The 16204-nt window shown below is 41.9% G+C and overlaps 1 protein-coding gene across 2 annotated transcripts in view; it reads left to right on the plus strand.

Moving 5' to 3' along the window:
• The window catches only part of LOC147025428 (uncharacterized), a 64133-nt gene that overhangs the window by 5031 nt on the left and 42898 nt on the right, over positions 1–16204 (plus strand). For both annotated transcript variants that reach the window (XM_085886395.1, XM_085886393.1), the window contains exons 2-7: positions 784–817; positions 2832–2941; positions 4878–4935; positions 5065–5636; positions 7572–7862; positions 13000–13416. In XM_085886395.1, coding sequence (XP_085742521.1) covers positions 784–817; positions 2832–2941; positions 4878–4935; positions 5065–5636; positions 7572–7862; positions 13000–13416 — 1482 coding nt within the window. The remainder of the gene's footprint in view (positions 1–783; positions 818–2831; positions 2942–4877; positions 4936–5064; positions 5637–7571; positions 7863–12999; positions 13417–16204) is intronic.

Genomic DNA, 16204 nt, shown 5'->3' on the forward strand with positions numbered 1-16204 from the left:
CAATGTTTTCTTCGATCCTCCTGGTCTAGGATTTACATCCCCCCCCCACCTCCCCTTGTCTTTTCCATGGAACATCTGAAAAAAAGTCATAAAAATATATGATTTCTAAAAATTGAAATTATATTTATATTTCGACCTCCCGACCCTACATTTTAGCTGAAGAACTACGTAAACCAAGTTATATAATAACTAAGGCCTTACTTGGATTACGGACACACCGACTGGGAATATGTTTTTGGTAAAAATAAGAGGACCAAACCCTTGGTGTGTAAATGATTTCGGAACGTTAATCCACGCACGATTCACCTGTGTGTACCGAGCTCACCTTCACACTCAAGGCTATTCCGGAGAGTTTATCTCCAGCGTGATCCCGTCTGAGTCCATTCAGACCCTTCACGATCCCGTTGTAATATTTTTGGGATCCCGGCCTGCGGATGCACAGCCCAATCCAAGTACCCAGGGTGTCTCATTACGCGTTTGGGAAAAATATTTGATTTGAGATACTTGATCCACAAAAGCTGCCGATTCATTGCTTTGTTCAGCTCTGATTGGACCAATCAAAGTGAACATCGATCATGTGTTTTGAGTGTGACATTCACCTGCAGTGAGCCTCTCGAGTTACCTCTGCTTTGAGTCACGTGTGATCATCGTTCACCTGCTCGTGTGTGAATGAACTAAAGTTATTTGAATTAATTATTGGTTTGATCAACTTGTGATAAACTTGATGATCTGTGAATAAAATCCTGACACTGTTTAACATTTTTCATTTTTGTTTTCTTGCAGTCCCTGAAAGATGTAACTTCGTTTTCAAAAGAACGTAAGTGACATTTAATCGAACGATCGATTTGTGTTGTTCTGTTATCGCTGACTTGATAATTTCTCGATTTCGTGGCAATGACAACATCGAAGAAACATTTTCTGTTGTACAAGTCTCATGTGAAACAAATCAAATGCAGCTCCCAACAAGTAATGATTTCGAAGTTTCCATCATTTATGAGGAAATCCAGGATTTGAAGAAAGAACAAAGAGGATTGAGAAAGTTAACAGAGCAGATAAGTGTGATGTTTACAGAGCAGATAAGTGTGATGTCAACAGAGCAGATATGATGTTAACATAGTGGTGTTAACGGATATGTTTCACAGCTCGTTGGAGTCGGGACAGGAATCGGATGATTGGAGAGTAGTAAATGTATTTTATGATTTAATAAAGGATCCAGAGAGGAATTTCGGCATGATGGACCTGTTGGTTTAACTTCACTTGTGAGAAGATGTTGGAGACGTGAATGAGGGATCAGATGAGGGACCATTTTATTAAATATAACCTAATTAAAGACAGTCATCATGGATTTACGAAAGGGAGGTCATATTTAATAAATTTAGTGGAGATGAAGCAGTTTCTGACTGTGTGGATGAGCGAAGTCCAGTGGATGTAGTTTATCTTGACTTTCAAAAAACTTTTGATGAGGTACCACTGAGAAGGTTGTTGGCTGAGGTGAGGGCATGCTGATTGGCTGGTGGGGGAGCTATCTGCATTGGAAACTGGTTTTGTGATCGCAAGCAAAGAGTAGCTGTGAGTGGGAGGACGTCCAGCTGGGAGCATGCAAGCAGTGGGGTTCCTCAGGGGTCTGTTTTTTAACCATTATTATTCTTCATTGAGGTTAATGATTTGGTAGTTGCGAGTTGGGTGAAGAGTCGGGCTTTGTGTGGATGACAGAAAGTTTGGAGGTAAGGTGGATAACAGAGAGGGTGGTGATCAGATTCGGGAAAGTGTCGATACGTTCATCGATTTGGAAGAAGATTGACAGATGCAGATTCGGAAATGGAACGTGCTCGGGCTGAGTTTGAATAATAAAAATGGAGATGAAATGATACAAGGGACAATCTGTGATCGTGTCACCAGGAGAAGGGTCTGGGGGAGGTGATAGATACCTGAGGGGAAGCACACAGCACAGTACCAGACAGCAACAGGTAAAGCTTACAGGGTTTTTTGTTGTAGTTTCTGCAAAGAACAAGGAGTTTGATTCCAGGCCCAGCTCCAATAAACTTTGAGGAGCGGCCAAGGGCGTGCGAAGTTTACTCATGATAAAGAAGGTGATGATGAGGGGATTTGATGGCGATGTTTGAGATTTGAAGGGCAGAGATAAACAATAACTTTTCATCACAATGGATACCGGCAGGAACAGATATCACAGTTTAAGAGAAAATGAGAGGAGAGTTGGGGTCTTTCACTCAGAGAATGGTTCTCTGTTCCTGCACATGGCAGCTTGGCTGCCGGGTACCTGTCATTTCTTGGAAGTGTGGCTGTGCCGCTGATGCTGTGCCCCTCTTCCAATACACTGGTTCTCGTTTCGCCAACCTCAGAAGGATGACAGGCTGAATCAACCCCACCTAGTGTTAATTCAGCAGCCATTGTGGCTCAAACTCAGGAACCAAACATCACAAGCCAGTCACTCCAACCACAAACCAACAGCCGAATTATTCGGAGAATGGTGAATGCATGGAATGTTCTCCCAACATAGGGAGTGATAGTTGAATTGGTGGATTATTTATTGTTGAGTTTGATCGGCACCTGGAACTCTTGAGGATGAGGGGGTACTTCGACATTGACATCATTGCCCAGGCTTGATGGACCCATCGGTGTCCCTCCTGCATTGAATTTCCCAAACTATGAAACCAACAACAGAAAAAGTGCTTCACTTTGACCAAGCAAATGGAGAGAGATTTTTCAGGAAAGACTTTGCTGCACCTGCTGTGTTATCCCAATGATTGAAAGGATCCCAAAGATTATCTGTTAACCTCCTCTTGGTGTTTTCTTTTCTCTCTCTTTTGCAGAGCTCACCTCGTCATTCCAGATTTTCAGTCAAAACAACGTTTTAAACCTTTTCCTCGTCAGCTGCATCTTCTTGGCTGTTTTCACGTGGATCTTGAAAATCTTCATTGAGGTGTGTGTGTGTGTGTGTGCGCGTGTGCGTGTGCGTGTGCGTGTGCGTGTGTGTGCGTTTTCTGTAAGTGTCTTTTTCACCACGAACTGACTCACTTATAAATCTTAAACCAAAAAACTGTCTCTAAATATCTGTAAATATAATAAATAAATCCAGAAACAAAAGTCTGCCCACGTCACCTCGCTGCAGCACAGTGTCACGTGACTAAAGGCAATGGTCTGCCTGCAGTGGATAACCGATCCGAAGGCTTATCATGGGGTCAGGAATTGAACATGGACCAGACTTGAAATTGTGACCTGTCGAGCACTCGATTACACAATCCTTCCAAATCTAAATTCAATCGACGTATCAATTCGTAAAGATGTAAACCAAGGCCTCAGTCACATTTGCCACGGCGGCCGTGGGGTCTACAAAATCTACGGCCACCAGCAATTATACGGCGGCAGTATTATTTCCATGGTCACACAATGTAGCAGTCACATATGTTTTTATTTTTCGGGGAGCCGCACGGCGTATTTATAAATTGTGGAGACCGAAAACGTGGGGGGTGCCGTACGGTCTTTGATTTGATGTCGCACGGTGACCTTCGGGCGTTCCTGCGGCGGCCAAAGAATTTTCAAGGCAGATGCAAGGTGCCCGTAAGGTGACCGCAGGGGGGACCTAAGGCGAACGTGCGGCCAGACGAACGGTAACGAGTGGGTTTTTTTTTTTTGAACCAGTTCTTTTGTTTCAGCTTGTCGAATTGCTACGGCGAACGTCGAAATGAAAAAAGTTATAACTCTGCGCTATAATTCCACGGCGACCTTACGACCTGTAAAATATAGCCAAACGGCATAGGGCCACCCTGAGGCCCCTGCAGAAACTCTGCGGCCGCCGCACGTTTCTGTCAATTTAGAGGGCGTACGGCCGCCGTATCCTCGCCGTCGAGCATATGTGTCTTTGGCCTTAGCTTGATGATAACTCAAATTGACTGTGATTAATGACTGACAGCGTGGGAACTAGAACAAAAATATGACAATCGCTGTTTCTTTTCTACTTAAGTAAATAAGTTCCACCAATTAATGTTTGTCTTTGACTCAGACTCAAAAACTCTGCGACTTGCCATTGCTTAGCAACCCATAACAATGTAAACAATCGTTTCATTTTATATCTTTTGACGTTTCTGCTTTAAAAACAAACTAAATGTGGACCACGCTGTATTATCAAACATGTAAAGATCTTTCTGATGGACTCGTCAACCGACTCTTCCACAGACTCTCGCACTGACTCAGTCATTCACCCACCAACTCACTCACACTCGCACACACTCACTCATTCAGACTCGCAGAGTTCCCGCCCTCCAGGTGATGTTGTTCCAAGCATGCAACATGTTCTTCTAATCCATACCTTTATTTGGGCAGTGTATCAGCAACTGACGGCTCTGGATGTCATTAACCAAGAACTGGAGGAAGTCGCTTGACGAACAAACACACAAACACCGGTCCCTGAATTGTAGTCAGGATAATCCAACGGGATCACATTCGTTGCTTGAATGCAGAATGGAATGTGGAAAGGATGCAAATTGAACAAACAAGTCACATTTACTTTTTCCTGAAGTTTTGTTTGGAATGTGAAGAATTTGATGGAAATCACAAGAAGTGAGGATCATTGTTTTATATTGTATTGTTGTAAACCTGGTGTTGCCTGAATGGTTAAGGTGGCTGGCTTAAGATCTCAGGGTCTTGAGTTTGAGCCCCTGTCAGCTGTTGAATTAACACAAGGTGGGGTTGACTCAGCCTGTCATCCTTCTGACGTCGGCAAAATGAGTACCAGTGTACTGGTGATAAAGGGCCTCCTATCCGCAGCTCAGCCGCTCCCCCAGAATGATGCAACCGGTAGCCACAGGCTGCACATGATAGCTCTTGTATTGTTGTTGCTGCTGTTCTGTGTCTCGCAGACATTACTTGCTTTCACGGAGTTTCGTGAAGAGAGGAGTTGTTGGAATCAAACCGACAGTAAGTTAACCCTCCTGTAATTGACTTGCAATTTCAGTCACTTACCATGAAAGATGATAATTACAATAATGTTTATCTCAGTAACACAGCAATGTACCCCCACCCCACACCCTTACCTCTCCCAAACAGACCACCATGCCTTGATGAATCTGCGACAATGTGTTCAAGCATCTCACAGAAACGAGCAGATTTTTAAACCGTGCCGTTGTTTCTGCCCACATGGAGAACATCACAAGCAGCAGAACGACAAGGGAACCCGGAACCACAGGACAAACACTCCGTCTCTTGTACAATCCCAATTGTATAATAACCTTGGCGAGAGTTATTGTCACCAGTCTGGCAAGGCTTTGAACAAACGATTGTCACTGATATCTCCACACAAATCGGTGAAACACTCGTATCAAGGAAATGCTCGAGCAATGACGAAGGGAGGGAAAGGGAATGAAAATTTTCAATCCCTCGTGAAGGACTTGCTTGAAAATGCATATTCCAAGTTCAACAGACAAGTGGTGATGGTAAATACTGTCATCCCGATCATGGATTATCACGTGACCAACAAATTGTGTGGAACAAGGATGAACAAGAGCGTCTTGCCAGGTTCTGCAAACAACGGTGAAGTTGGTGCTGTTCAAACATCACACAAAGGCCTCGTCATGGGGAAAGACTTACAAAAACAGCACAAAAGTGCTGCAACTATCCAGGTAAGGGCACCACTTCCTACATTTCATTTTCATCAGCCATCAAGCTGTGACGTGGGGAGAAAAACAAAGCATTTACATTTTGGGATGGGTTGGTTTGAGAACACGGATCAGTAAGTTAGGGGTACAAGTTGAAGTCGTAGGGAACGGTGATTTGCCCATTGTGTACGACCGTCCATGGAATTCAGGTTTAAGTACATTGATGTCTTCTCACATCCTGGATCACATGATTGAATACAAGCTCGATGAAGATTCTTACAGAATCGATGGTCCCCGATATCCTCGACTTGTGCAAATTGGCAATAACCCATTCATTCTGAGCTTGAAGAACCTCAGATGGTGTCGTGGATTTGTTCAAAGGAAATGGAAACACAGAATTGTACAGAAAAATTTCACAGGATGATTGGCAGATTGAGTTAGGATTTGAATCTCAATTGGTGTCATTGGTGTAACGGTCCGAGTCTGGGAGTTCGGTGATTCAACCACAGTCGAGTTGTCCTGAATAAATTAAAAATAGTACTTGCTGCCTCCTCGCTTGGTGTTCAGTATTTACGAGGGTCGAGCACGGACAAGCCCCATAGATTGGCATCGAGAGTGAGGAGGAAATTCCTCTTTGGGAAATACCCCGCTAAGTGTGGCGAGAAAGGCAATGCCGTTGTACCCAGATTACCCTGGGAAGTGGTGGAACGTCGCTCAAACTCAGTTGAGATTGTGGGAACACCAATCAGGTGAATTCAAAACTTAAAACTTCAGCACTGCAGACGATTTAATTGATGACCTGCCATGTCTGTGTCCCTGTCGAGTCACAGCTGGCTCTCATTGCTGTTTTGGTATCGTTCAGTTTGAGTCCTTTGATCCAATATTTCTTTGATTCATTTTCCCACATAACACATCTTTCGAGAATGAATGTCATATGTGATGTGGTACCATCGGTGATAGAGAATAGCCTGCTCTTACTTCCACTCCTTCAATGGTTGGACTTGGATTTTCACTTCATCAAAAGGGAACTTTGAACAAAATTATAGAAGAATCTGATGATGTTGAGAATATTTAAAACTTCTTCCTAATGTCCTGGACAATGACAATACTTTCCCATGAGTGGAAAAAACATATTTTCAGATGAGTCGACAATCACTTGATGTTGCCCTTTCCTATCCGAAGAAGGTGATTCACCTGAAACGTGCAAACTATCTGATCAATTTGTGGATAGTTCAAGTGCTGTTACCCATCCAGCAACTACTCTGTCGAGTCTACACTCAGGAGTCTGGAGACAAGATAGTAAGCAGTGTTACTCAGTGTCAAGGAACCTCCAAACAGACGAGCTCACTCACTCAGGACACACGGTCAAGGCAGGATTTTGTCATTTGTTCAGAGTGCCAGCAATAACTCGCTTCGTCTTCATGGAATACATGATGGGATCTTGAACGTCTACCAATGAATGCTGGGAGATGGAACAACCAGCTTAACATCGATCTGAGGGGCAGCACAAACCTCGATATCTCGCCATGACTGCAAAACACCAGCAAGATAGTTTATCGCTGTCAGGATTCAAACCCACTCTGGATAGCTCCGAGGCGAGTGTGCACACCTCTCGGCCAAGTTGCCAGCCCTCACATGGTGTTCAAGGATGTATAATAGATGTATTACCTTGGGATTCAAACGTTTATTTGTTATCGGATTTTATTACTTGGTTCAAGTTCAAGTTCCCTGGTAACCGTGTAGGATCCACTTTTATTCTCCGTTTCCTCATTCATGGTTTCGGTGTGAATGAGATTTCTGCAATAAATTGATTTTTTTTTTTCTCTCTGCACGCAAACTACCGTGGCTATAAGACGAGGAAGAACCTGCAGAATATAGAGTGTAAATAATACCAGAACCAATCAGTACATCGATGGGGACTTTTGTTCAGAGGTCGGAATTCCGGTCTTCCATTTGCAGGAGGAATCACGTTACACTGACAAAGCCAAAGAGGATTCCGATTTGAGTCGAGCTCGCTCTCTCAATGATCAAGGTGAATCGTACGGGATGATGTTAAAAACTTCCCCCATAACATCTGCACGTTATTACGATGTCGTCTTTCACTTTGGCCTTGAGAGAAATGGAGCGAAGAGTAACTTCCTGGTTGACCCTGCCACGGAAGAGGCGGTCATCACCATCCAAGCGGGTTACAGAGGATACCTGGTCAGAAATGATTTAAAACAGAAGCAACAAAGTGCAACGACTATCCAGGTAAGAAACCACATTTTATAAAACATTTTAACAATCTGTAAACTATGAAATAATCTGCAAGGATGAAGATGTAAATTTAGATTGACCTCACTGGTGTTTTTTCCATTCTTCCCTCAATTTGCATGCTTCCTCCATTCTTTCGTTCATTCTCTGATTTAGTTTGCTCTCCTTCTGTTCCAACACAAGGGTAAGCCGCTCTGCTCTCATCACTCCTCCAACTATTACCTCGCCTATGTTGGCCAAGTGCTTCACCAGCTCCAGAATTAGTTCCTGCGCATCGGCCAAATGTTGTGGCTCCCGCTTCGTGTCGCGCCGAGATAGAGCCGCGCCGCCATTTTGTGACTCCATTTTCTTTATAATTTTCAAAATTTTCCTCCGATCCGTTCAAGCATAAAATCACAACCAATTGTTAACACAATCGGTGTTCTGCAAATTTACGGAGGTGGAAGCGGAGAGTTCGTCATCCCACTTCTGACATCAAACTGTTACGGATCCGGGGTGGTGGGAATCTGACCCGGTCCTCGGTGCCAGACTCGCCACCGCTGTCTCCGGGAATTTATAACACCAGCGGGCTCGACACAGGCCTTGGGTCACGCGTCTCCAATCGCGATACCAACGTAATCCTGAACCTTACCAGTTGGGGAGATAAAACCACTAGTTTCAGACTGGCTTTGTCAGTGACCGAGCGGAGTCTACCAGTCTGTAACCACTTTTTCGTTTTATATGCCAATCGAACGGATCGTTCCTCGACGTGACACTTATTAATCCATAGTGGCAACTGCATACGAATTAACCAGATTTATTGGGGACATCAGGGATCACAGCACAAGCAATAAACACGACAATGGTTTTATTAAAAAAACCTCCCGCTCTGAACTGGGGAACCACGGCTGAAGGTTTCGAGAGGATTACCACGAAATATGCCTTATACAACACGTTCAAACAAACAGCATTCATGCACACAGAGGACTTGTTGATGGCTCATGGACGAGAGGACAGTGTTCAAAAGCACGAATGTCGCTCGTAACAAACAAGCGGGTGTCCGTGGATTCGAACTCCTGCTCGAATGTGCCGCGCGGCAGGAGATGGCGCAGCAACTCCTGTTGCCTCTTTTTAGTCACCGCGTGCGCACTTTCAGCGCACTCTGACCTCGCGTAAGGTCGAAGAGGGGCCGCAGCTGATCTCTCTCATGGTCCAGCGAAGCGACTCAAACCTGAGCACCCTCGTGACCGACGCTCGTCCAAACTCCGAAACTGACTTGATGCTTCCCTTCTTTCCTTTCGTTCGGTGAATAGCCACACACACGCCTCTGTCGGCGACTCTCTCCACACACCGAGCTTTTGTTTCTCCTCTTCCCTCTCTTGGCAACTCTCATTTCCAACTGAGAACTCCTTTTTCCTTTTGTTTCCTTTTTACCAACCCCCTCTCCAGGCGACTGAGTGACTAAAGGCTCCGCCCCTTCACGTCACTTCCTGTCCAGGCCACACCTTCCTCCCGAGGCCACACTCCTTCGCGTCACTGACTGGGCGGGGCCGATCCGGGATGAGGAAGTAACAAGAGCGATCTCTCGTTTCTCTCGTTTCACCTCCGTATGAACATAAAAACACCTCCCGACACATTTATCGTACACTTACCAAACAACCTATCTATACATGAATTTAATGGGGGACCTGAGCTAATCCTATACTTGGCATTCCCGCAAGGGCCATTTCCGCAACAATATTTTCTCTGGAACCGCTTAATCAATCAATGTGAAACTTCACAATTATTATCCAGTCGTGATGGGGAATACATGTTTTAAATTTCAACTTGATCAGATGCATGGTCTGGCAGCCAGAATGATGAAATATTTTCAGAGTGGTTGTTGTTGAGTTGTTGTTTTGTGTTTGTTTGTTTTTAAGGCTCACTTGGCTGTGCCTGTTTGGGTTTGAGGGTGGAGGAGCAGCAGCTGAATTGCAAATCCTATCCAGGTTCTTCCTGATGACTTAATCTTTGCTTTTTGCTTGTTCGGGTTACTCCTGATGACTCCAATGTTGGACTGCACCTATTTGGTCTTCCATTTGATTTGAATTGAATTTATTTTAATCCCATTCGAAATTAAATTGAATAATAATAAAAAAGTATATCATGGGTCAGGGTCAGGTGTCCGATCAAAGCAAGGTTGCATCAAAGCGGGACGTCTTGGTACGCCGTCATCACCGCCAGCAGTTATCGTGTGACAGTTCTACTTTTGTCTTTTGTTAATGACTTAGCACACCAGAACACAAACACCACACAAAATTACACAAACACCACAGAAAAACAAGTCCTGGCAAGGGTCTGCAATATGTTATTGCTCTTTTTCGCGTTTCTTTTTACTTTTCTTTGCAAGTTCACTTTCAATAAAATAATAATTCCTGGAATCTGATCATGGGTACGAACCAGTGTTCATATTTAGTCCAGACAAAATAAGTTTTGATCGGGAACAAATTGCAACAATTTTTTCAGCACAATTCATTTCTATGAGGTCCCCACAATACCAAACGAAAAGTCCTAAGAAATCCCTGTTGCGGAAATTCATTTAATTGCATAAATCCAATATGGTGGCCAATTGTTATTAATATTGTGCCATATCTTTGCTCACAGATGACATATTTGGGTGATTTAAACTTCTAGAATGGGTATTTTGTATACAAGGACTGATTAGGAATACTTTTTAACTTCCCTGGAACAAAATCTCATTTGCATTAATCCAATATGGCCCCCAAATATCAATATCTTGCCAAATCTTTGCTCTCAGATGATGTATTTTAGTGATTTAAATTTCTAGTATACATCTTTTGCATACAAGAATGCATTTCAAGGATTTAACAATTTTCTTGGATGGATTTTGATGCACATCTCATTTGCATAAATCCAATATGGCTGCCAAATATCAATATTTTGCCATATATTTACTCTCAGACAACAGGTTTGAGCGGTTTATATGTCGAGAATATTTGAGGGGATCAAAGGCTAAATTTGGGATAGTTTAATATTTTGATTGGATGGGTTTAAAGAAAATGATGGATGAATTTAACTTCCATCTCTTGGTCATGGAAGACGATGAAGTAGCACACCACCATCGATAATATACTGGACATTTCCAATTGGTTCTCGTTGATCCCCTTGCATGGTCTTCCAGAGAACATCGGCAAGGACAGCGTTATTGGCCTGCAGGGAAAGGAAGGAAGATTCAAACAATGCTGTGCGGTAACTACACAGTTCATATTGGAAGAGTGACTGTAGATCTTCACAGCGCTCCCCAATGGTTACCAGTCTCTGGAAGATCAACTGCGGATCCACCTTCACAGATTCTCCTTTGATCTTGACAGTTGATCTTGAATTAAGTGTCACTGCTCGATCACATTTCCGGAAGGTGAACTCTTCTTCAGATTTCCCAACCATGGATGCGAGAATCTTTTCTCCAACTGTTCTTGATCTTTCAACGTTGACTCCTTCCTGGGCTGTCATGCCATTTGCAATGTTAAACAGGGACGGATCCCGTGCGAATGGATCTCTCTCCCTGAGATAGCTGATAAGATCAAGGGTGTCATTGACATCTCCAGCTCGTCTAGCTTTTGACAGGTCTTTGTGCTGGTCACTGGTTTCAAATGAGATGCCACTGAGCTTCTGCATGGCCTCGTTGATATTTGCACATGCTGGCATGGAAAGGACCCACACCAAACGCTGAGTTTCAGTCATTCCTTTTCCTCTTGTCAGGCCTCCATGTGCCTGTACACTTCTCATCAGCACTTGCTCAATTGTGAGATCTGTGGATAGCCCTGCCCAGTACCTATCACTGCGCCTCACCACATGGTATCCTTTCTCAAATTGCTGATGGACATCTGGATGACTTTCTGGCAGATTAAGCATCATTTGCAGGTATACATATGCAGACTTTGCATGCAGCTTGTGTCCGAGATGCATCCAATGAAATTTTGAAGTATTACCAATGCATCTTTGGATCCAAAGATTTCATTATATAAATTTAAATCTCTAAAACATCATCTGAGAACAAAGATTTGGCAAGATATTGATATTTGGCAGCCATATTGGATTTATGCAAATGGAATTTTGTTCCAGGGAAGTTTAAAAGTATGCCAAATGCATCCTTATAGACAAAATACCTATTCTGGAAGTTGAAATCAATCAAATTTGTCATTTGTGAGCAAAGATATGACACAATATTGATAATAATTGGCCGCCACATTGGATTTTGCAAATTAGTCGTATTTCCGCAACAAGGATTTCTTCGGACTTTTAGAATGGTGTTCTGGGGACTTCATAGAAATGCATTGCGATAAAAAAGTTATGTTGCAATTTGTTACCGATCAAGTGAAAAAATGGGCTAGATTGCCTGGACTATAATGTCACACACAATGACAATACTTTCCCGTGAGTGAAAAAAAACATATTTTCAGATGAGTGGACAATCACTTGATGTTGCCCTTACCTTTGCGAAGAAGGTAATTCACCTGAAACGTGCAAACTATCTGATCAATTTGTGGATAGTTCAAGCGCTGCTGCCCAGACAGCAACTACACTGTCGAGTGTTCACTCAGGAGTCTGGAGCCCAGATAGTAAGCAGTGTTATCCGGTGTCAAGGAACCTCCAAACAGACGACCTCACTCACTCACCACACACAGTCAAGGCAGGATTTTGTCATTTGTTCAGAGTGCCAGCAATCTCTCGCTTCGTCTTCATGGAATACATGATGGGATCTTTAACATCTACCAACGAATGCTGGTCTAAGGAACGACCAGATTAACATCTATCCGAGGGACGGCACCAACCTTGATATCTCGCCATGACTGCAAAACACTAGCAAGATAGTTAAAAGCTGTGTCAGGATTCAAACCCACTCAAGATAGCTCCGAGGCGAGTGTGCACATCTCTCGGCCAAGTTGCCAGCCCTCACATGGTGTTCAAGGATGTATAATACATGTATTACCTTGAGATTCAAACGTTGATTTGTTATTGGATTTTATTACTTGGTTCAAGTTCAATTCGCTGGTAACCGTGCAGGATCCACTTTTATTCTCCGTTTCCTCATTCATGGTTTCGGTGTGAATGAGATTTCTGCAATAAATTGATTCCTTTTTTTTTCTCTCTGCAGGCAAACTACCGTGGCTATAAGATGAGGAAGAACCTGCAGAATACACAGAGTGTAAATAATACCAGAACCAATCAGTACATCGATGGGGACTTTTGTTCAGAGGTCGGAATTCCAGTCTTCCATTTGCAGGAGGAATCACGTTGCACCGACAAAGCCAAAGAGGATTCGGATTTGAGTCGAGCGAGATCTCTCAATGATCAAGGTGAATCGTGCGGGATGTTAAAAACTTCCCCCATGACATCTGCACGTTATTACGATGTCGTGTTTCACTTTGGCCTTGAGAGAAATGGAGTGAAGAGTAAATTCCTGGTTGACCCTGCCACGGAAGAGGCGGTCATCACCATCCAAGCGGGTTACAGAGGATACCTGGTCAGGAATTATTTAAAACGGAAGCAAAAAAGTGCAACGACGATCCAGGTAAGAAACCCCATTTTATAAAACATTTAAACAATCTGTAAACTATGAAATAATCTGCAGGAATGAAGATGTAAATTTAGATTGACCTCGCTGGTGTTCCAATGTGAATCCATAGTTCATGATTCCTCAAGTTCAATCCCAGAAAACACATTCATCTCGCCCCGTGGTGGAGTGAGGGTGTGTGGTGCCCGGGGCCGACGGTCAAGCCAAGCTTGGGGGTGGGGGGGACCTGGGGCCAAGCAGTTATCTTGTGACAGTTCTACTTTTGTTGAAGACTGAAAACACCAGAACACAAACACCACACAAAATTACACAAACACCACACAAAACAAGTCCTGGCAAGGGTCTGCAATATGTTATTGCTCCTTTTCTTGTTTGTTTTTGCTTTTCTTTGCAAGTTCAGTTTCAATAAAATAATAATTCCTGGCATCTGATCATGGGTACGAACCAGTCGAGGTCATATTGTTCGAAAGCCACTGACAATGCCTTTCACTGATGGTAGAACCGTCTGCTGTGAATCGATGAATATATATATATATATATATATATATATATATATATATATATATATATATATATATATATATATATGTATATGTATATATATGTATGTATATGTATATATATGTATGTATATATATGTATATATATATGTATGTATATATATATGTATGTATATATATATATGTATATATATATATATATGTATATATATATATATATATATATATATATATATATATATGTATATATATATATATATATAGTTACAAATCTGGAAACCATGCGCACTCAACATTCAGGTCCCAAAGTTAGTTATGCCGGTGGCAAAGCAGTCGTCTGTCGTGCGAATAGTTATGCCGTTGTAATCTTCTTGCCTTTGTCTTTTATTTTAAATACATTATTAGGTCATCTCTATTATCTCAGTAGAGATGAGCTAACAAAGCCAGTCTCGAAGTCTGTCCTGTTCCTCCGTCCGGACATCCATCCACAATCAAACTGAGTCGACAAATAAGCAATCGTGGAATGGATAGAGGTCGATGAGACATGCACAACTTTCAAGGTCGTCCAAGGTCAAGGTCACGCGGCTGTTAAAGTTGCGAAAATCGTCTTTCAAATCGGATCTCCTCCCTCATTTATCAAGAGAGATCAAATGTTATTGGTGATTCAGATACGACGGACTATTATCGAGAACAACACGAGGAATTTTTTTGAAATCTGCTCTCGTTCCGATTTTATAGCCCTTCAAACTTCGCTCTGATTCTTACATGTCCGGTGCTAATTTGAAATGGTCATCCGGAGGCCAGCGCCAATCTCTGAAGATGCTCTGGGTCCTGCGCAAATTTCTGTATATTTTTGCCCTGTATGGGCCATTCAGAAAGTACATACAAAAATGAGGGGGGTGGGTGGTTTAAAGCCCGCATACGGGCTGCGTACAGGGGCGGGTGGGTGGTACGACGGCTGCATACATACTTTATGAAAGCAGTGTCGGACTACATGAAAGCGTTTCAGACGATTTAGGTGTGCCTGTCATCATCGCGAGGGGGAAAATATCCCCGTTCACAGGAACATTTTCGACATGATGTTGAATCCGTGGACGTCAATAATTGTTCCATATTACTGTATTACCGTAGTTAATAATTACTGATGCATTTGAGACAAATCTACAGTTCGTTGTAATCTTCAAGTATTGTGATGTGATATGAGACTCATATGGGGGTGGGTGGGTGGTCACTCGCCTGCATACAGGGGGGGGTGGGTGGGTTGTTTTTATCTATTTTATACACTCTATCATACAATATCCATATGGAACACAATCTATTCCATTATCTAAAATAAATCTCTTATCATCAAAGGCTCCTAATGCCTTTTTATTTACTTCTTCACTATATATCTTATGTTTATAACTTCTTATTGTATTCATTTTCCTATATTCTTCTTTCTTATTCATCAAACAATTATAATTTCTAAAAGTTATTGATTTCTTTATTACATATTTCTTTATTCCCTTTAACCTTTTATCAATCTGATCACCATACTTATAAGCATATGCCTTTGTTCTCAATCCAATAAACTCACTCATTACTTTTCCACCCAATTCATCCTTAAACTTACCAATAACCTTTTCATTCTTTTTTGAAAATAACTCACTCTTCTTACTAAAATTACTTGTATCATATACTCCAATGTTTTTCTTCATATCTTTATAAACATCGTCAGTTTTTATATCGAGAATAAAACTATCAGTGTCCATATACAACAATGAAACATTTTCACCATACTCTTTCTTTAAATCATTATACAAATAATCATACATCAATATCTTAGATAAATCAAGAACTGCTGTTCCAATATAAATTGGTTTATCCATGACAATACTTTCCTTTTTCATATGAATAGCAGAAAAGTTCTCTGAAAAAACCTCTTCTCTCTCAAAACTTGGTTTATTTATCAATCTAGAAGCTTCTTTCCAAGATGTTGCAAATCTAATGTTTTGCCTGTTTCTAACATTCTCCATTGTCTTTCCAAAGACAGCATTATTCATCAATTTATAGAATTCCCCTTCAAATTTTACTTTTGTATTTGTTCTCATATCTGTATTGAATTTAATATACTTTTTCATCCAAGGACTTTGTTTAAATTTTAAAACTCTATGAATTTTAGCTACTCTCAACCCAGCAGATAAATATTGTCTCAAGTTCCTTTGATGCAAAACATATCCCTCTATCATAGAATGTTGTTAATAACTTTTCTGTTGATTTACCTTTCATATTAAAACTTTTATGAT

This window comes from Eptatretus burgeri, chromosome 6 (assembly GCF_056783735.1).
Source record: "Eptatretus burgeri isolate ZD-2024b chromosome 6, Ebu_testis_v1, whole genome shotgun sequence".
Taxonomy (NCBI): domain Eukaryota; kingdom Metazoa; phylum Chordata; class Myxini; order Myxiniformes; family Myxinidae; genus Eptatretus; species Eptatretus burgeri.